The 15,571-nt window shown below is 33.9% G+C and overlaps 1 protein-coding gene across 1 annotated transcript in view; it reads right to left on the bottom strand.

Annotated features, from left to right (window-relative positions):
* The window catches only part of LOC126278156 (uncharacterized), a 157,630-nt gene that overhangs the window by 7,232 nt on the left and 134,827 nt on the right, over positions 1–15,571 (bottom strand). The window contains exons 6-10 of the mRNA XM_049978057.1: positions 13,105–13,284; positions 12,751–12,894; positions 10,196–10,300; positions 6,210–6,368; positions 6,016–6,108 (exon numbers count right to left, since the gene is read on the bottom strand). Coding sequence (XP_049834014.1) covers positions 6,016–6,108; positions 6,210–6,368; positions 10,196–10,300; positions 12,751–12,894; positions 13,105–13,284 — 681 coding nt within the window. The remainder of the gene's footprint in view (positions 1–6,015; positions 6,109–6,209; positions 6,369–10,195; positions 10,301–12,750; positions 12,895–13,104; positions 13,285–15,571) is intronic.

Genomic DNA, 15,571 nt, shown 5'->3' on the forward strand with positions numbered 1-15,571 from the left:
ATAAATGCAGAACAGTACAGCACCTGCATTCTGGAGCCCTTCCCAGGTGAACTGAATGAGGACAAAATTGAAAAAACCTGGTTCCAACAGGATGTGATGAGTGCACATACCACCCACAAGGTGATGAACTTTTAAAGAACATCTTCAGTGACCGCATAATCTCTTGAGGACACTGGCCTCTGCATTCACCCAATTTGGCTTCACTGGATTACTTTCCATGGGGTATATTGAAGGGACACTCCCAGTGTTCTGCATAATGTGCAGGCAGGAATGTGGGCAGTCTTCAAGTTCAAGGGGATCACTTCCAGCATCTCTTATACAAAGCTAATCCCAAAAGCAAGGTCTCCTATTTGTTTATAAGTACATAGACCTGTTTATTTCTACAATGGTTTACATCAGTTTACAGCTTCAACATTTAGCTATTTTTCGACATAATCATTATTTCTGTTGATGAATTTTTGTAGACACGGTGGCAGTTTTTGTATGCCCATATCATACCAGCTTGTGCTATGCTGTTCAGAAAGTTATGATCCTCTTCTTTTACCTCTTTGTTGGAGCTGAATTGCTGGGACCACAATAAATTCTGACAGGTACTATGAGACTCTGAAAAAACTCAAATGGGCTATTCAGAACTGGAGAAGAGGAATGTTGAGCAAGGGCATGCACATTCCCCATGACAACACTCGCCCACACATTGCTTGGCAAACCATTGCTCCCCTGCAACAGTTTCAGTGGAACATTATCACCCACCCACCCTGTAGTCCTGACTTGGCACCCAGTGACTATCACCTGTTCCCTAGTTTAAAAGAACATTTGGCTGGAAAGTCATTCAGCTCTGATGACAAGGTGAAAGAAGAAGCTCATAACTTTCTGAACAGAATGGCAGTGAGCTGGTATGACACGGGCATACAAAAACTGCCACAGCATCTACAAAAGCGCATTGACAGAAATGGTTATTATGTCGAAAAATAGCTAAATGTTCTAGCTGTAAACTGATGTAAACCATTGTATAAATAAACAGGTCTACGTACTTATAAAAAATAGGCAACCTTACTTTTGAGATTACCTTCGTAACTTCCATGACTTTAATACAGCAAGTTATGAACTGTATACTTACTTATTGAACACCCTGTACTTTTGGAATACAGTAACTTGCATATTAAAAACTTGATATCACAAACCAATTATTCTAGATAGGGGGATGTAAAGGAGACTTCAAGGGAAGGGATCTGTGTTCTTATTGGAGTCCTTATTTTGATTGCTTGAGGGAGGAAGTAAAACAAATGTTGAAGAATTTTCGAGTAATGATGGCACGGAATGTCATACAAAGTTCCTTATTTCTCTTCAGAAGCATGAGATTTGATGATAATGCGACAAAAACACAAAGATGTAGGGAAGATAAATTTGCAACAATCAGGTCTATCTTTAGATAAATTTGTTAGAAATTGCATGGAAAGCTATTATTTGAGAAAGTTTGCAACCACAGGTGAGATGATAACACCTTTTAGGCATAGATATTCTCTTGTTCAATACATACAAAACAAACCAGCCAACTATGGTTTCAAATTCTTTGCTATTTGCAATGCTAAAATTTAGTATACCACATCAGTTGTGTAAAATTATGTAACACAACAAAATGGCCATTAAAAGATATCAAATGAACCATATGATTTTGTGCACTAACTGGCAGAAACTATGAATGGACCCAATGGGAATATTAATTAGTATACTAGTTACTCACCTGCAATCTCGCTTTTGCAGAAACAAATCACTAGCATTGGGGAAAAGGGAAAAATAACTGGAGACCCTCTGGAATTCCTACTTCTGAAATTCAAGAATACTGGGTTCTCACTGTTTGGGTGCTAGAAAGATATTACAATTGTGTCATATGTGCCCAAAAAAGTTTTCTTCTGCTTAGCACCATGCACAGTGAAGGCACGAGTGGTGAAGGAACCAATAAACCACACATTATCGTGGACTACAACATGGGAAAGAGAGCATCTAACACAGTCAACAAGATGTGCAGTAATTGCGCTGTGGCTCATGTAACTATAAGATGGGCAACGGCTGTTTAATTTTCTTTACTAGATATCACTGATATCAATGCCCAAATATTGTTTCAGCTGAATGCAGAAAATCCAAGAAACCAAAGAGAAAATTAAAAAGATAAAATCTATACTGGTGTCAGTTAAAGAAGAACATCTGTAATCCTATGTCACCAAAAAGAAGTCATGGATGACTGAAGATATACTTAGAATGATGGACAGAAGAAGGAAAGTGAAAAGTAATCCTGATGAATATAAGAATATCAACAAGGAGATCAGGAAACTGATACAAAAAGCTAAGGAAAGAGAAATACAGGAACAGTGCAATGAAATAGTGAAATTACAATTGAAGCATGATAGTTTCAATATTCATTAAAAAAAAGTCAGGAAATTACAGAAAAATGACAGTAAAAAGGTAATGGACAGCGCAAGTCACAAATGTCAAGGTTCAAAAAATGGTTCAAATGGCTCTGAGCACTATGGGACTTAACATCTGTGGTCATCAGTCCCCTAGAACTTAGAACTACTTAAACATAACTAACCTAAGGACATCACACACATCTATGCCCAAGGCAGGATTCGAACCTGCGACCATAGCGGTCATGCGGCTCCAGACTGAAGCACCGAGAACTGCACGGCCACACCAGCCGGCACAAATGTTAAGGTACTGTGAAGAATGAAGAAAGAGAAAGAAGTACTGGTCCCTGTGAAAGAAAGGAAGATCCATTACCTGGGATACATCATGCAGAAAAACAACAGATACCATCTCCCCCAGACCATCCTGCAAGCAAAAATACCAGGGAGGTGAAGCATTGGCTGGAGAAGAATATCCTGACTTAAGAACATCAGAATGTTGACCTCTAAAACATCTACAGAGCTATTTAGAGCTGCAAGTGACAGGAAAAGAACTGCCAAGATGGTTGCCAACATCTGGAATGGATAGGAACCAGAAGAAGAAGAGGAGAATACAACACACAAGTGCTGCAGAAGTAATCTGCAATGTAAAATAAATGTAGGCCTAGTGTGATGTGAGATTATTATATGTGTTAGAAATTTGTTGTAAAATAAAAGAGTATGATATTTTTATTAAATTTTATCTCCCTTTTAAGAACAAATAAAGTTCAAACATTAAACAATATGTCTATATATAGAAAAAACCAAATAAAGTAAATTGATTTTCAATACCAACTATATTAAGGCAGTGTTTTTCATGCCTCTAAACAATGTGATGGTTGGTTGGAAGAATCAACCACAGGACCACAGATTCTGCAAAAACTGATACAACAACTCGAGGGTTAAGACTGGTGTTAAATTATGCATTTATAGAACAATGTAATAAAGTGTCTTCATTTTCTACTAACATCTCTGTTCTCATCAAGCTATCTTAATGTTAGCAACTGTATCACTGTCACTTCTTTATATTCCTGTTTGTGTTGCAAATGGTGCATAGGAGGACCACGCATTTTATATTTCTGTATTTTTTGCTTCATGGGCTTTTTGTAAGCTATATGTAGGACAATGCAGTATATTGTTGGGCTCTTCTTGAAATGTGCACACTCAGAATTTAACAGAAGTTTTTATCACCAGAGGAGACCATTGACCTTTATATTGAGTTAGGTTTTAAAAGTCAGTGTCTTGCTGAAATAATGTTTTATTGAAACTGAGTATTCGTTTCACCTTTTGTGCTATCATGAGACCTAAAAAATTAGCTGTGACATGAAGGCACATATTTTATATATCTGTACTGGCTAAGTACGTTCATGTTTCCACTAAATTTTTAGACCTGATGACAGTTGAAAAAATTGAAATCATCATCACTTTTATTGAAATATTATGTGACTAAAAGGCTGACTTTTATAATCTAACGTTATAGTTGTTATGTTTAAATATCACCTTAGTACTGTAACACGATGAAGAAATTTACACACAGCCTTCTCCAAGCTTTTTTCAAGAGAGCAAACCACTATAGCTCCTGAGGCTGGGATCTATAAAAGACCAATTTATCATATTTTTTCCACCTTTAACAATTATGTTCACCCAAATTATTTTGTATTACAAATCTGTACTAATCTCATCACCTATAATCATATAATTTACTTGCCTCAACTACCAACCATCTTTGAACTTGCAATTAAAATTCAAAATTTTGTCACTAACCACTTCTGATTCCAACCAGATTTTTATTTCCAATATTTCTGTGTATGCTCATTACTAGCATTTATAAGTGAGACAGTTCTTGGACCATATGGATGCTCCTGCAGTTAAATACGGTATTAACATTTTATTTTTCTGACATGTTATGATAAATGAATCTTTCTCTGATCTGCAAATAACATATTAAAATTTCTTTCTCTGATATACAGTGACAAAAGCTTACATTGGTAGTTAATGGTGTCAATGTTTGTCCATCCCTAAAATCAGAAAGTAATTTATAAGGCTGTTAAGGGGGTTTTCTCCATTAAAAATTCACATATTTGTGCTACATGTATTATGCCATCCAGACAGCTGCTTCCTGATTTATTAAAAGGGCTTCTACAATGACTCATTTTTGGACTACAATTCTCCTCCTGCCTTCCTCCATTGCCCCCTCCCCCCAAAATTTTGTATCTGGGAGTTATTTCTTCATCTTAAAGCACCAAAATTTATATGTATAAGCTTATATTAGTTGGATGATAACTATGTCTTCCTTTCTAAGTCTCTTCATGTGCCCTTTAGACTCATAAACATCCATTACTTTGTAATTCAAAAGAAAAGTCATAAATCATGGGTTGCTTCTGACATTCTTCCTGAATATTATATGTCTCCTAATACAGAATTTCAAATATCTTTTCTAGCCGTTTACTAGCTGCTGAACTTGACTATTCTTTCATTTCCTATCTCTATGTGTTATTCATTGGCTGGGATACTGAGAAAACTGAATCAGTCAATGAAGGAAATTGCTTGCAAAGCACTTGTGTGACCATTCATGGAATATTACTTAAGTGTGTGCACCCAATACCAAAAACTAAACGTTTTTTAAGTGGTATTTTATATCTCCATTTCACAAAATGGTTCCAAAGTAGTCACTTAGTGTCATCTTTCCTCACTGATCATATCTTCTAAAAATTAAATGGCTGTCTATATTCAATGGTTGAAAATTATTGTTAATTACATGGGAAGTAACTGTATTCATTATGAAGTTGAATGACATGTTGTAGTGTGTCCTAAACAGCCCTCTCTTGGTACAGGTATAGGTACTGGTAATTATTTTCTTTGAGAAATACTAATTCATATGAATATTAAACTACCAGTTGGAGATAAACAGCAGCAATTTAGTCTAGCTGGGAAGGCAGTAGTATTTTTGTTTCAGATCAAGGGCTTACTTAGTAACTGACTACATCACATGAAGCCAACACATGTTAAAAATGTTAAAGCTGTATACTGATATGTTACCAATATTATTAATAAAATGTGCAGATTTAATTTCTAAATATTGATTCTCTTTAAACACGTGACTTGAATGGTTCAAGTAACAATATGTTTCCCACATTTGTGGAATTTACAAAACATTATGAACAAATGAATGAATTATTTAACCTGCATTACTCCCTCTAATGTTCTAAGTTCATCTCCACTTCACCAGTGTAAAATTAATTTTGTTATAATTGTGTTTTTTGTGCCTGTCTTTCTATTCTCCAAGTCAGAACAATAATGTCTTGCCATGTCCCTGGTCAGGTTCATTTGAGTGTTTGTGTTGCTGTATGTGTGAATATGTGCACTTAACTAGAGAAAGAGCAAGAGGTTCAAAACTAGTACAAAATGTACTGTTTTCTGTTGCATATTTTTAAGTGCCACACATCAGTCAGCTAAAGCTGAGCAATTACCTTATCTTATTTTAATGTATTTTCCATGTCAGATTTATATCATATCAGTTTTTAAATATGTGTTATAATTTTAAAACATGTTTTCCTATGAAAAAACTAGTTCTTACCTGTCCTGGAGTAGGACATCCTTCACACTCTACTTTGCACAGCTCAACATTACACTCAAAGATGAGATCCATTATATCTGGGAATTTGAATGCCTGTAATGTAAATAGTGGGAATGCATTTTATGTCAATCATTGCATTATAGACCTGTGAGAGTAAAGGAATTTTAATAAAAAATTATGTGTTATGTACTAACTTGAAAATATGCGTATGCAATCACTGAAGCAGAACTAGATCCTGTGTCTTTAGTCTTCTGGAAGGCACCAATTAATTTAGGTTTCAAGATACAGCCTCTTTCATCTGTCAGTTCTACAACATTGTCACTATTTGCATCCCTTGCAACACATTGCTGCACCTTTTAAACAAGACAAAGGAACTCAGTAAATTATTCTTATTAACTATATTATCTTTCAGTATTATTTTTAACATACTATGAGCAATATAATATAGAATTGTGTGACACTATATACCATGTATGGTAACGTGTGTATGAATCAATCATACACTGCAAAAATACATTCCATATGATGTTATCAATGAAGTTGAATTAGTACTGCCCATATAAGGCACCTGTATTACAGGCAACTTTGACTAATAGTAGATTTTGATACCTATCCTGACAAGCTTTGTGATTCTAATCCTTTTTTAAGCTAAGTTGTGTCTGAAACCATATGTCTGGCGTAATAATAATAATAATAATAATAATAATAATAATAAAACACCTGTGAGATTGGCATATTGTATGGGAAAATACATTTAAATTTAATTATTTTCCATGTTTTCTGTAAAATTTTGGAAATTCATTTTTAATTTTTATTTTAAAGATTAATTATCCTATAATACCGGGAGCAAAAGGCTATTCACAATTTGTACAGAAATCAGATGGCAGTTATAAGAGACGAGGAGCATGAAAGGGAAGCAGCAGTTGGGAAGGGAGTGAAACAGGGTTGTAGCCTCTCCCCGATGTTATTCAATCTGTATATTGAGCAAGCAGTAAAGAAAACAAAAGAAAAGTTTGGAGTAGGAATTAAAATCCACAGAGAAGAAATAAAAACAATGACATTGTAATTCTGCCAGAGACAGAAAAGGACTTGGAAGAGCAGTTTAACGGAATTGACAGTGTCTTGAAAGTAGGATATAAGATGAACATCAACAAAAGCAAAATGAAGATAAGGGAATGTACTCAAATTAAGTTGGGTGATGCTGAGGAAATTAGATTAGGGAATGAGACACTTAAAGTAGTAAAGGAGTTTTGCTATTTGGAGAGCAAAATAACAGATGGTGGTTGAAGTAGAGAGGATATAAAATGTAGACTCGCAATGGCAAAGAAAGCGCTCCTGAAGAAGAGAAATTTGTTAACATCCAGTATAGATTTAAGTGTCAGAAAGTCATTGTATGGACTGTAGCCATGTATGGAAGTGAAACATGGATGATAAATAGTTTGGACAAGAAGGGAATAGAAGCTTTTGAAATGTGGGGATACAGAAGAATGCTGAAGGTTAGATGGGTAGATCACATAACTAATGAAGAGGTATTGAATAGTATTGGGGAGAAGAAGGGACCAGTTGGTAGGACATGTTCTGAGGCAACAAAGGATCACAAATTTAGCATTGGAGGGCTGTGTGGAGGGTAAAAATTGTAGAGGGAGACGAAGAGATGAATTCACTAAGCAGATTCAGAAGGATGTAGGTTGTAGTAGGTACTGGGAGATGAAGAAGCTTGCACAGGATAGAGTAGATGGAGAGCTGCATCAGTCTCTGGACTGAAGACCACAATAACAACCACAATTATTCTATAAATGCCATTTCTTTCATTTGGCTGTAATTGACACTGACTTTGAATTATGCAATATTTGGTTACAAAATTTTCTAATAATATATTACTAGCCGTTAAAATAAGAACTGTTATAATTTTTTTCATAAAACCCAATAGAGATCAACATTTTCATGCTGTAATATATATCATTGGTATCTTGCACCAAAGAGTTTCCCAGTGTTTGTTTCACTTTCATGTAGGACAGTCCTTACTTGCAAGTGGAGTAAGGCAGTCTTTGTTTTAAAAGTAGCATAGTATCTTTGATCTGGATACTGTAAATTGAGTGTCCACCATGTACATCTTTTTATTGACATTTGTGAGTTTTAACTGAAGATGTGTCTCAAACATATTACAAATCAGTTTATCGTGATGAAGAAATGCAAATACATCATCAACAATATATTTAATAAAAACTTTCTAGTTAGGGAAATGTAGTATTAGACCATCCATACCTGCCTAGCTTTTGTTTCCAGTTGTATTGCCTGCAACAAACTATAATAATATTTGCTGTTTTAAGGTCTAGAGCAGAGCAAAAGAGTGTTAGATATGCTGTGTTCAGTAATAGCCTACAGAATTTGATTTTAGTGTTTCTTTTTTATTCTACAAAAAATCATTGCAGGACAAAGTACAATATGTTTAATTTGTAATGTTTATCTATGAAACTCTTATAGGCAACTGTGTATGGAATTGAGAAAAGTTCACAGTTGTTAAAGAATAGAAAGGTAAATATGGAGCAGACACTGTCATTGTTTCTACACATGACCTAATTGTGTAACACTTATTACACTGTTAAGTTGCACTGTTGTCATTCTAACCAGCACAGGTTCCTCGTCTGAAACTCAGCCATGAAGTAACTAACTCGTGACCAAAAATTGGTCCCTTATATATCATCAGAACAATAGGTGCTGAAACTATGCATTGTCTGAAGTTTAATTTAGAGAAATTACAATTAAAACTTAACTCATTATATTAACTGAATATATTGAAATATTCATTCCTTTTAACAGTTTCTCCTACTATGAGGGTTAAGCCAAATTATTTATTTAAATCATGAAATTAACAAATATAGTTATGCATACAACACTTTTGACAAAACTATTAATTACTATGGAATTAATTAAGGGCTGGCTTTCTTAACATGTTTTTGAATATAGCCAAATAGATACTTTAATATTACTAGCATTTTGTCTTCCAAATGTTTACAGTTATTGCAGAATTTATATTTGTTTGTAAGTCAACAATAGAATTTAATTTAAGAAACAAATACTGATTTCATGCTATAATGAAAGATACTAACTAGTAATAGAATAAATTAGAAAATCAATTGGGTACATACGTAAAACTGTGCACAAAATTAGAACTGATGTTATATTCTTTAAAACTGATGGCCAATCTTTCTCTTTTTGAAAATGCAGATTCTATTCATGTATGTTAACCATAATTAGTAAAAATGAATTTAAGGAGGCAGATGGCAAAACAAGAGGGGAATTAAAATTCTCCCAACTTGTTTTGTCACAAACTGAGGAGGCATTGTGAAGTTTTGTCCTTTCATACTTTAGGTTATCACTTGTTTCCTTCTTCTTCAAATATTGAATTTTCCTCCCATTGAGTAGAATGAAAGTTTAGCTGTTGTATTATGTCAAATCAGTAGTAACATATTGATACTAAAGGGGTTTGTTGAATGACTTGTGTTGTTGTCAGAGTGGCTAACTTTTAGCTGGCATCTCTGTGGCTGCAGGATATTGATCACACAGCAAAACTGATGCAAATTTAAACAAGCAGGAAACCCAATTTGCTAAAATTTTCCTAAATATTCTCCCAAAGTATGAGATCCTTTAAATTATGACATATCTGCTTGGATCACCTGTGTCTTAAAGTCAATCTTCACCTTCTTTTAAACGTTACAAAACACTTATTGAATCAGGTTTGAATATTATATGGCAGCAATTTTGATTACTAATAGTCTCTTGATCATCAGTAGTTTGCTGTGTATTGTGTATACTGGGAAATCATGTGAGCTTTATTTGGTGTGTAATTAATAGCAGCAGGTAGTAACATGAAATATTTTCTGAATACTTATGATTTTGAAAATGGAAATAAATCACATTAATGTTTAAGTTAAGATACGGTTTGTAGGATTCCACAGCTAAGGCAAAAAGTTTTTGATACAGCACAAGTCTTAAATAAATTATCATGTGGTATTCATATCCTTAGATGAATCAAGTACTGATTTTGATTAACATTTTCACCGAAGATAATACTGTTAATTCTTTTTTTAAAAATTTGTATTTGAATTCAATAACTTTTGATGAAATCACCAAAATCATATCATAATAAAAAAGAAAGAAATTGTACATTTATACTTACTCTTATATCAAATCCAGGATCACCTTCAACATAAACAACAAGTGTCATTGTTTCCCCAATTTTCACAAGACCGCTTGCTGGTGGAGCAAATGGCCCTTTACCAACCTGCATAATTACATATCATTATTCATTACCACCCAGGATGTGACTGATACAATATCATAAAAATAATGTGCACATTTTTATAGTAGTATAATATTGCTGTAAAGTAAAATTCTGGATTTAAAAATACAATAATTTTTAGTACATCATTGTAGTTCTCAGTATGTGTTCCACATTATATCATTTTCAAGTCTTCTTCCTGGTGTTGCTTCAGCTATATTGCCATAAAGAAAACTCCAGATGTGGGGCCAAATTATCAGGGGATGCTAATAAGAATAGTTTGACTTTGTATGAGTACACACCTGTATAGTAATTGACAACATCAGTAAACGCATTCCAGTTTGTCTTATTACGATAGCCAACAAGATATATTTTGGATGAAATGCTGAATTACTGAAGTTACTAAAAAACTTGAGATTACTGGTTCATGAGCTATCAAACCTATCTAGTGTCGGGAATATTAAAACCCGAATTGAGTAATGATTTGTTATTAAAAATAATTACAGACAGTAACAAGTAAGGTGAATGTGTTATTAACCTCACTCAAGATGAAGTCTTGAAAAACAACTTCAATTTAAAAGGCTATCAAGAATTTCTTCTTGCCACTAGAAAATCAATCTGGGGGAGAGTGTTGTGTCTTGGAACACATTTCAGACATTTGTCTCTAGCCAGCTTTGTAATAGGTGTTCAATATATTTTCTTACACTGTTTTCAAACAACACTTTTCAGTTTTTATGTGCTGCAGAATTTTTCTGAAATTATGAAAGCTACTTTGGCAAAGTAAGGGTTTTCAGAATGTGAAAAAATGTTCCAAGTTACAAAATGTTCATTTTCTGTTGAAATTTAAAAGTAAATCAATTAAGAAAATCTTTTCAATATTGTGTTTAATAGTCTAATGGCTACATTATGACTGTACTACTCACCAGTAACCAGTTACTGTAATCAAAAGATGTAAACATATTATCAAAAACCACTTACAAGTTAAATAAATTTTGAAACACAAGTTACTGCATACAAATACAAATCCGTAACTTTCAATACAGGTAAGGTTGTTGAGACATTACAGAAACTCAGTTTGTTTGGAAATACTACACATTCCATGCTGGAAAACCTTCTCACATCGCAAGATATGGGATGGTATATTACCAACGAAGTATGGCTTCAACTTTCACAAATTATATAATTAGTTCTTAAAATATGTATATAGAATTTTACTCACCATAAAAGTTCTGTAACTAAAAAATTAACAACATCTTCCAAATTTCGTTTTTTTCCTAGTCCTTAAATGTGTAGAACTTAGAAATACTGCACAAAACACAACATCATGCCTCACAACAACAGAAAAAATATGAAATGATGAAAATCCTGCTTGGCAGTTCCTCATGCACATTCCTTTATGTAATTCTAAAACCAGTCATTAGATTGAAACACTGACAGGAAAAATCATGTGTTCCTAGATACACTATTCTCAAGGTACAACACTCTCCCCTACTCAACATGGCAGAATTTATACCGAATAGGTGACAGTTAGTTACATGAAGTTAATGACTACTACAGTTTGTCCTAACTTGTCACAAAGTATACTTTCATCTTCAGTGGCTTCATTAATTTTGTTATTATTATACACTATCAGCTGTCTGGAATAGTACATAACACTTCTTTCTGGTTTCATCACTGTTTATTCTAATTTTGTAGTGAATATAAGAGAGCATCATGTCTGGTACTCATTCCCACAACACTCTTTTCCTTTTGAAAGTAATAGACTTCTTCATGTCTTGAATGATACAATGGCTACACCATTAATTTTAAAGAATTTCCATGTGTTAAAAGTAAGTAAAGTAGAAAAACTGAAAACCACATTGGCAGTGGGAGAAACATTGGTTACCACTGAAATGTGAGATTGTAATTCCTGGATGGTGCACCCAACAAATAACATATTTTTTATAACTACAGTTCTTTAAGAATTGCACATCAGGAATACATAAACGTTTATACTGTTTTACTTGTCAATTATTCTATCACATCTATACTTTAATGGATGAAAAACTCTGTTGTGCTCACAGCCATCACAATAAACATTTTCACAGTAAGCTATGATTGTCATTAATTTGTGGTTTAAGATTTTATCAATCTATTTTAGATGTGAACAGAGAGTAAAACTATCATCCCTATTTATGTTTATTGTACAATTTGACTATCTTTTTGTTTGACTGCTAAATTTTCTTTTATGTATTGAAATACTTAGTTTTGGTGTCTGTTGAATTACTTAACTTGTAAGCGAAGTCTTATTGGTATTGACTTTGAAAGTTATTATTATAATAGCATTGTGTAATAAGTGTAGTAACAAATAAATAAATAAATGGTTTTCATGGCAAGTGTTGTATGTTCAAGTGCCATGTTATGAAGAATTAGTAACAACAATTTTAATGTCACAAGTAACTGTTAAAACTGACCTGAATTTCAAGACGTGCTTTCCCTGTGTCTCCACTAAATGTCACAGTCTCCTGATTGAGCATGTCAACATTTAGATTCACATTTAAGGACTGTTTAATAGAGCCTTCCCACAAGCATCTCACTCTTCGTGCTGTGTCCCATACCTGTTAGGTGCAGATTTTTAAAACTTGTGATTATGGAAACAGTTACCAACACCATAGCAAAAACTTAATTTTCCAAATAAAAAACAGTTTTCTGGAGTATTACTTTCTCTGTGGTGATAACTGTTGCTGTAGCATAGTTAAAGTTAATACAAATGCATGTATTTGAATATTCACAACAAGAATAAATTTTATATTGTAAATTGCACTCACTTCTTGGATTCCTGGTTCATTTTGAAGAACCAGCACATTCTCTAAGTATGCCTGGCCCCCTTCCTTGAAGTTATCTATAAATTGTGTGCCACATTCATCATTTAGTTTAACAGTGAAAGAATATTTTGTCTGACCACTGTTTGGTGCCACATAACGGCAGTCAGGATTGCGGTAATAGTTCTGAAACAAAGAGCAACATTATTGGACAGTGTCCTTCTGAGAAGATCATTAAACCATAACTTATCACTTCAGGAAAAACTCTTAATATTATGCACACATAATTTTATTTGCTCCCTTAGTCTTCTTTGTTGTTACACATTGCATAGCTTCAAAAAAAAAAAAAAAAAAAAAAAAAAAAAAAAAAAAAAAAAAAAAAAAAAGTTTCATTCAAGGAAATACAAAAATGTTCAAGAAAATACAGGAACAGAGAAATAGCATTCACTTAGGAATGAGTTAAATAGGAAGCGCATGGAAGCTTTGGTGAATTGGCTACATGAAAAATGTGAAGAAATGAAAAAGGAAATGTTTGTTGGAAGAATAATTTGACATATAGGAAACTCATACAATTTCTGGTAAAATTAAAAGGAAGATCAATAACATTAAAAGTGCAACGGGAATTCCATTGATAAATACAGCTAAAAGAAAAAACAGGAGTTGATAGGAATCTAATACTATAGTCAGAATTGAAAATAACAATGGAAGACTTGAGATCAAATAAGGCAGAAGGGAGAGACAATATTCATTCGGAATTTCTTAAATCACTTGGGCAAGTGGCAACAAAACAACTGTCCATATAAATGTGTATAATGTATGAGAGTGGCAAAATACCATGAGACTTTCAGAAAAAAAAAAACATCATCCATACAATTCTGAAGAGAGGAAGAACCAACAAGTGTGAGAGTTCTCACAGAATCATATTAATCGCTCATGCATCCAAGTTGCTGCATTGCTTGTGCAGCTTGCAAGAAGTTTCAAATTTAAGTCAGTCAGAGACCTCATCCAAGTGGCTAATGTAATTAAGGCAATTGCTCATGAGGAGCAGTAAATCCAGGTCAGTGTCCCAATATGGGACAAGTTTTCAACTTCTGCAATTACATTACCACATGCCGTGTGTGGCTGGATCCTGAATTCTGAATTCCCATCGATACCTTCTCTTTCTTTTCCCATTATTTATTTGATATATATGTGTGTACCAGCCACATCAACATAAATGGTGTGTGTTCTGTCAGACATGTTTGGTTCTCAGGAACAGTTGCCTTAACTGCTTTAGTCATCCAGACACAGTCTCTGACTGAACAGACATTACTCAGGTATATACTTGTCACTTGGCACATCCCTTTGTATTTTGCTCTCCATCTTCATCTTGTGTGTCCTCTACCCAGTCATTCACTTCACATTCCCAATGCACTATGGGCACCATTGAAAAATTCTTCGGCATTTCATTGAAAAGTCAGAACTCCAAGAACAAGAAAAGGACAATTTAGAGAATTATTAGGTATGAAACAAATAAGCTTAGCAAGCCAACTGATATTGATCTCCCAGATGGCAGTAGCAGCAAGGCAGATTATACCAAATTAGAATCATTGGCTGCTAAATTCAATGAATTCTTAAAATAAGCTGAAAACAAGGGCTCAAAAAATTATGTGCTGAAAGCAGGCCCAATAAACTTACTTAGGCAAGTATGCACATTTCACCAACAGACATCAGTTTTGCTAACATATTTCTTAGAGATATCACACAAAAATTATTAGCACACTTAAAAGTAGTACATCTTCTGGCTATGATCCTATCACAGCTACAGTATTAAAATCTTTGCTGATTTCATAACACGTCTCTTGAGTTACTTTTGTAATCAGTCACTCAGTCAAGGAGTATTTCCTGAAAGACTGAATGAGGCAAGAGTAGTATCAGAGCAAAAAATGGGAGATAAATAACTGACCTGCAAATACAGTGTTCTCAAACTGTCTTGAGAAAGTACCTTACAACAGAATACCAAACTATCTTTCTGAGAATGACCTGTTAACAACCGTTTGGCTTCTGTAAAGGCTTCTCTACTAAAAATCTGAAAATTCAATGTATTATTTCACAAACTCAATTCTAGAATAACTAAACAATGAAAATTACCCTGTTAGCATTTTCTATTATCTGTGGATAGTAAAATTCTGAGGGAAACTAAAATGGTACAGCATTCAATATCTTCCCCTTGCATGGATGGAGTCATATCTTAACAAAAGAAAACATAGAATCATATTAGCAAATGATACAACAGGAATAAGATTAAATTCATAGTGAGGAAACCATAAGTGTGGTGTATTGCAAGGTTTGGCAGTTGGGTCTCTCAGACTTCTGGTCTACATAAACAGATTACTGGGGTCTTTGCAGAACACTCCAAAAACCTTATTGTTTACTGATGACACAAGTATATTGACAAAAGTCCAAACACATCCATACCAGATACAGGCAAGAG

Source organism: Schistocerca gregaria, chromosome 6, assembly GCF_023897955.1.
Source record: "Schistocerca gregaria isolate iqSchGreg1 chromosome 6, iqSchGreg1.2, whole genome shotgun sequence".
Lineage (NCBI taxonomy): Eukaryota > Metazoa > Arthropoda > Insecta > Orthoptera > Acrididae > Schistocerca > Schistocerca gregaria.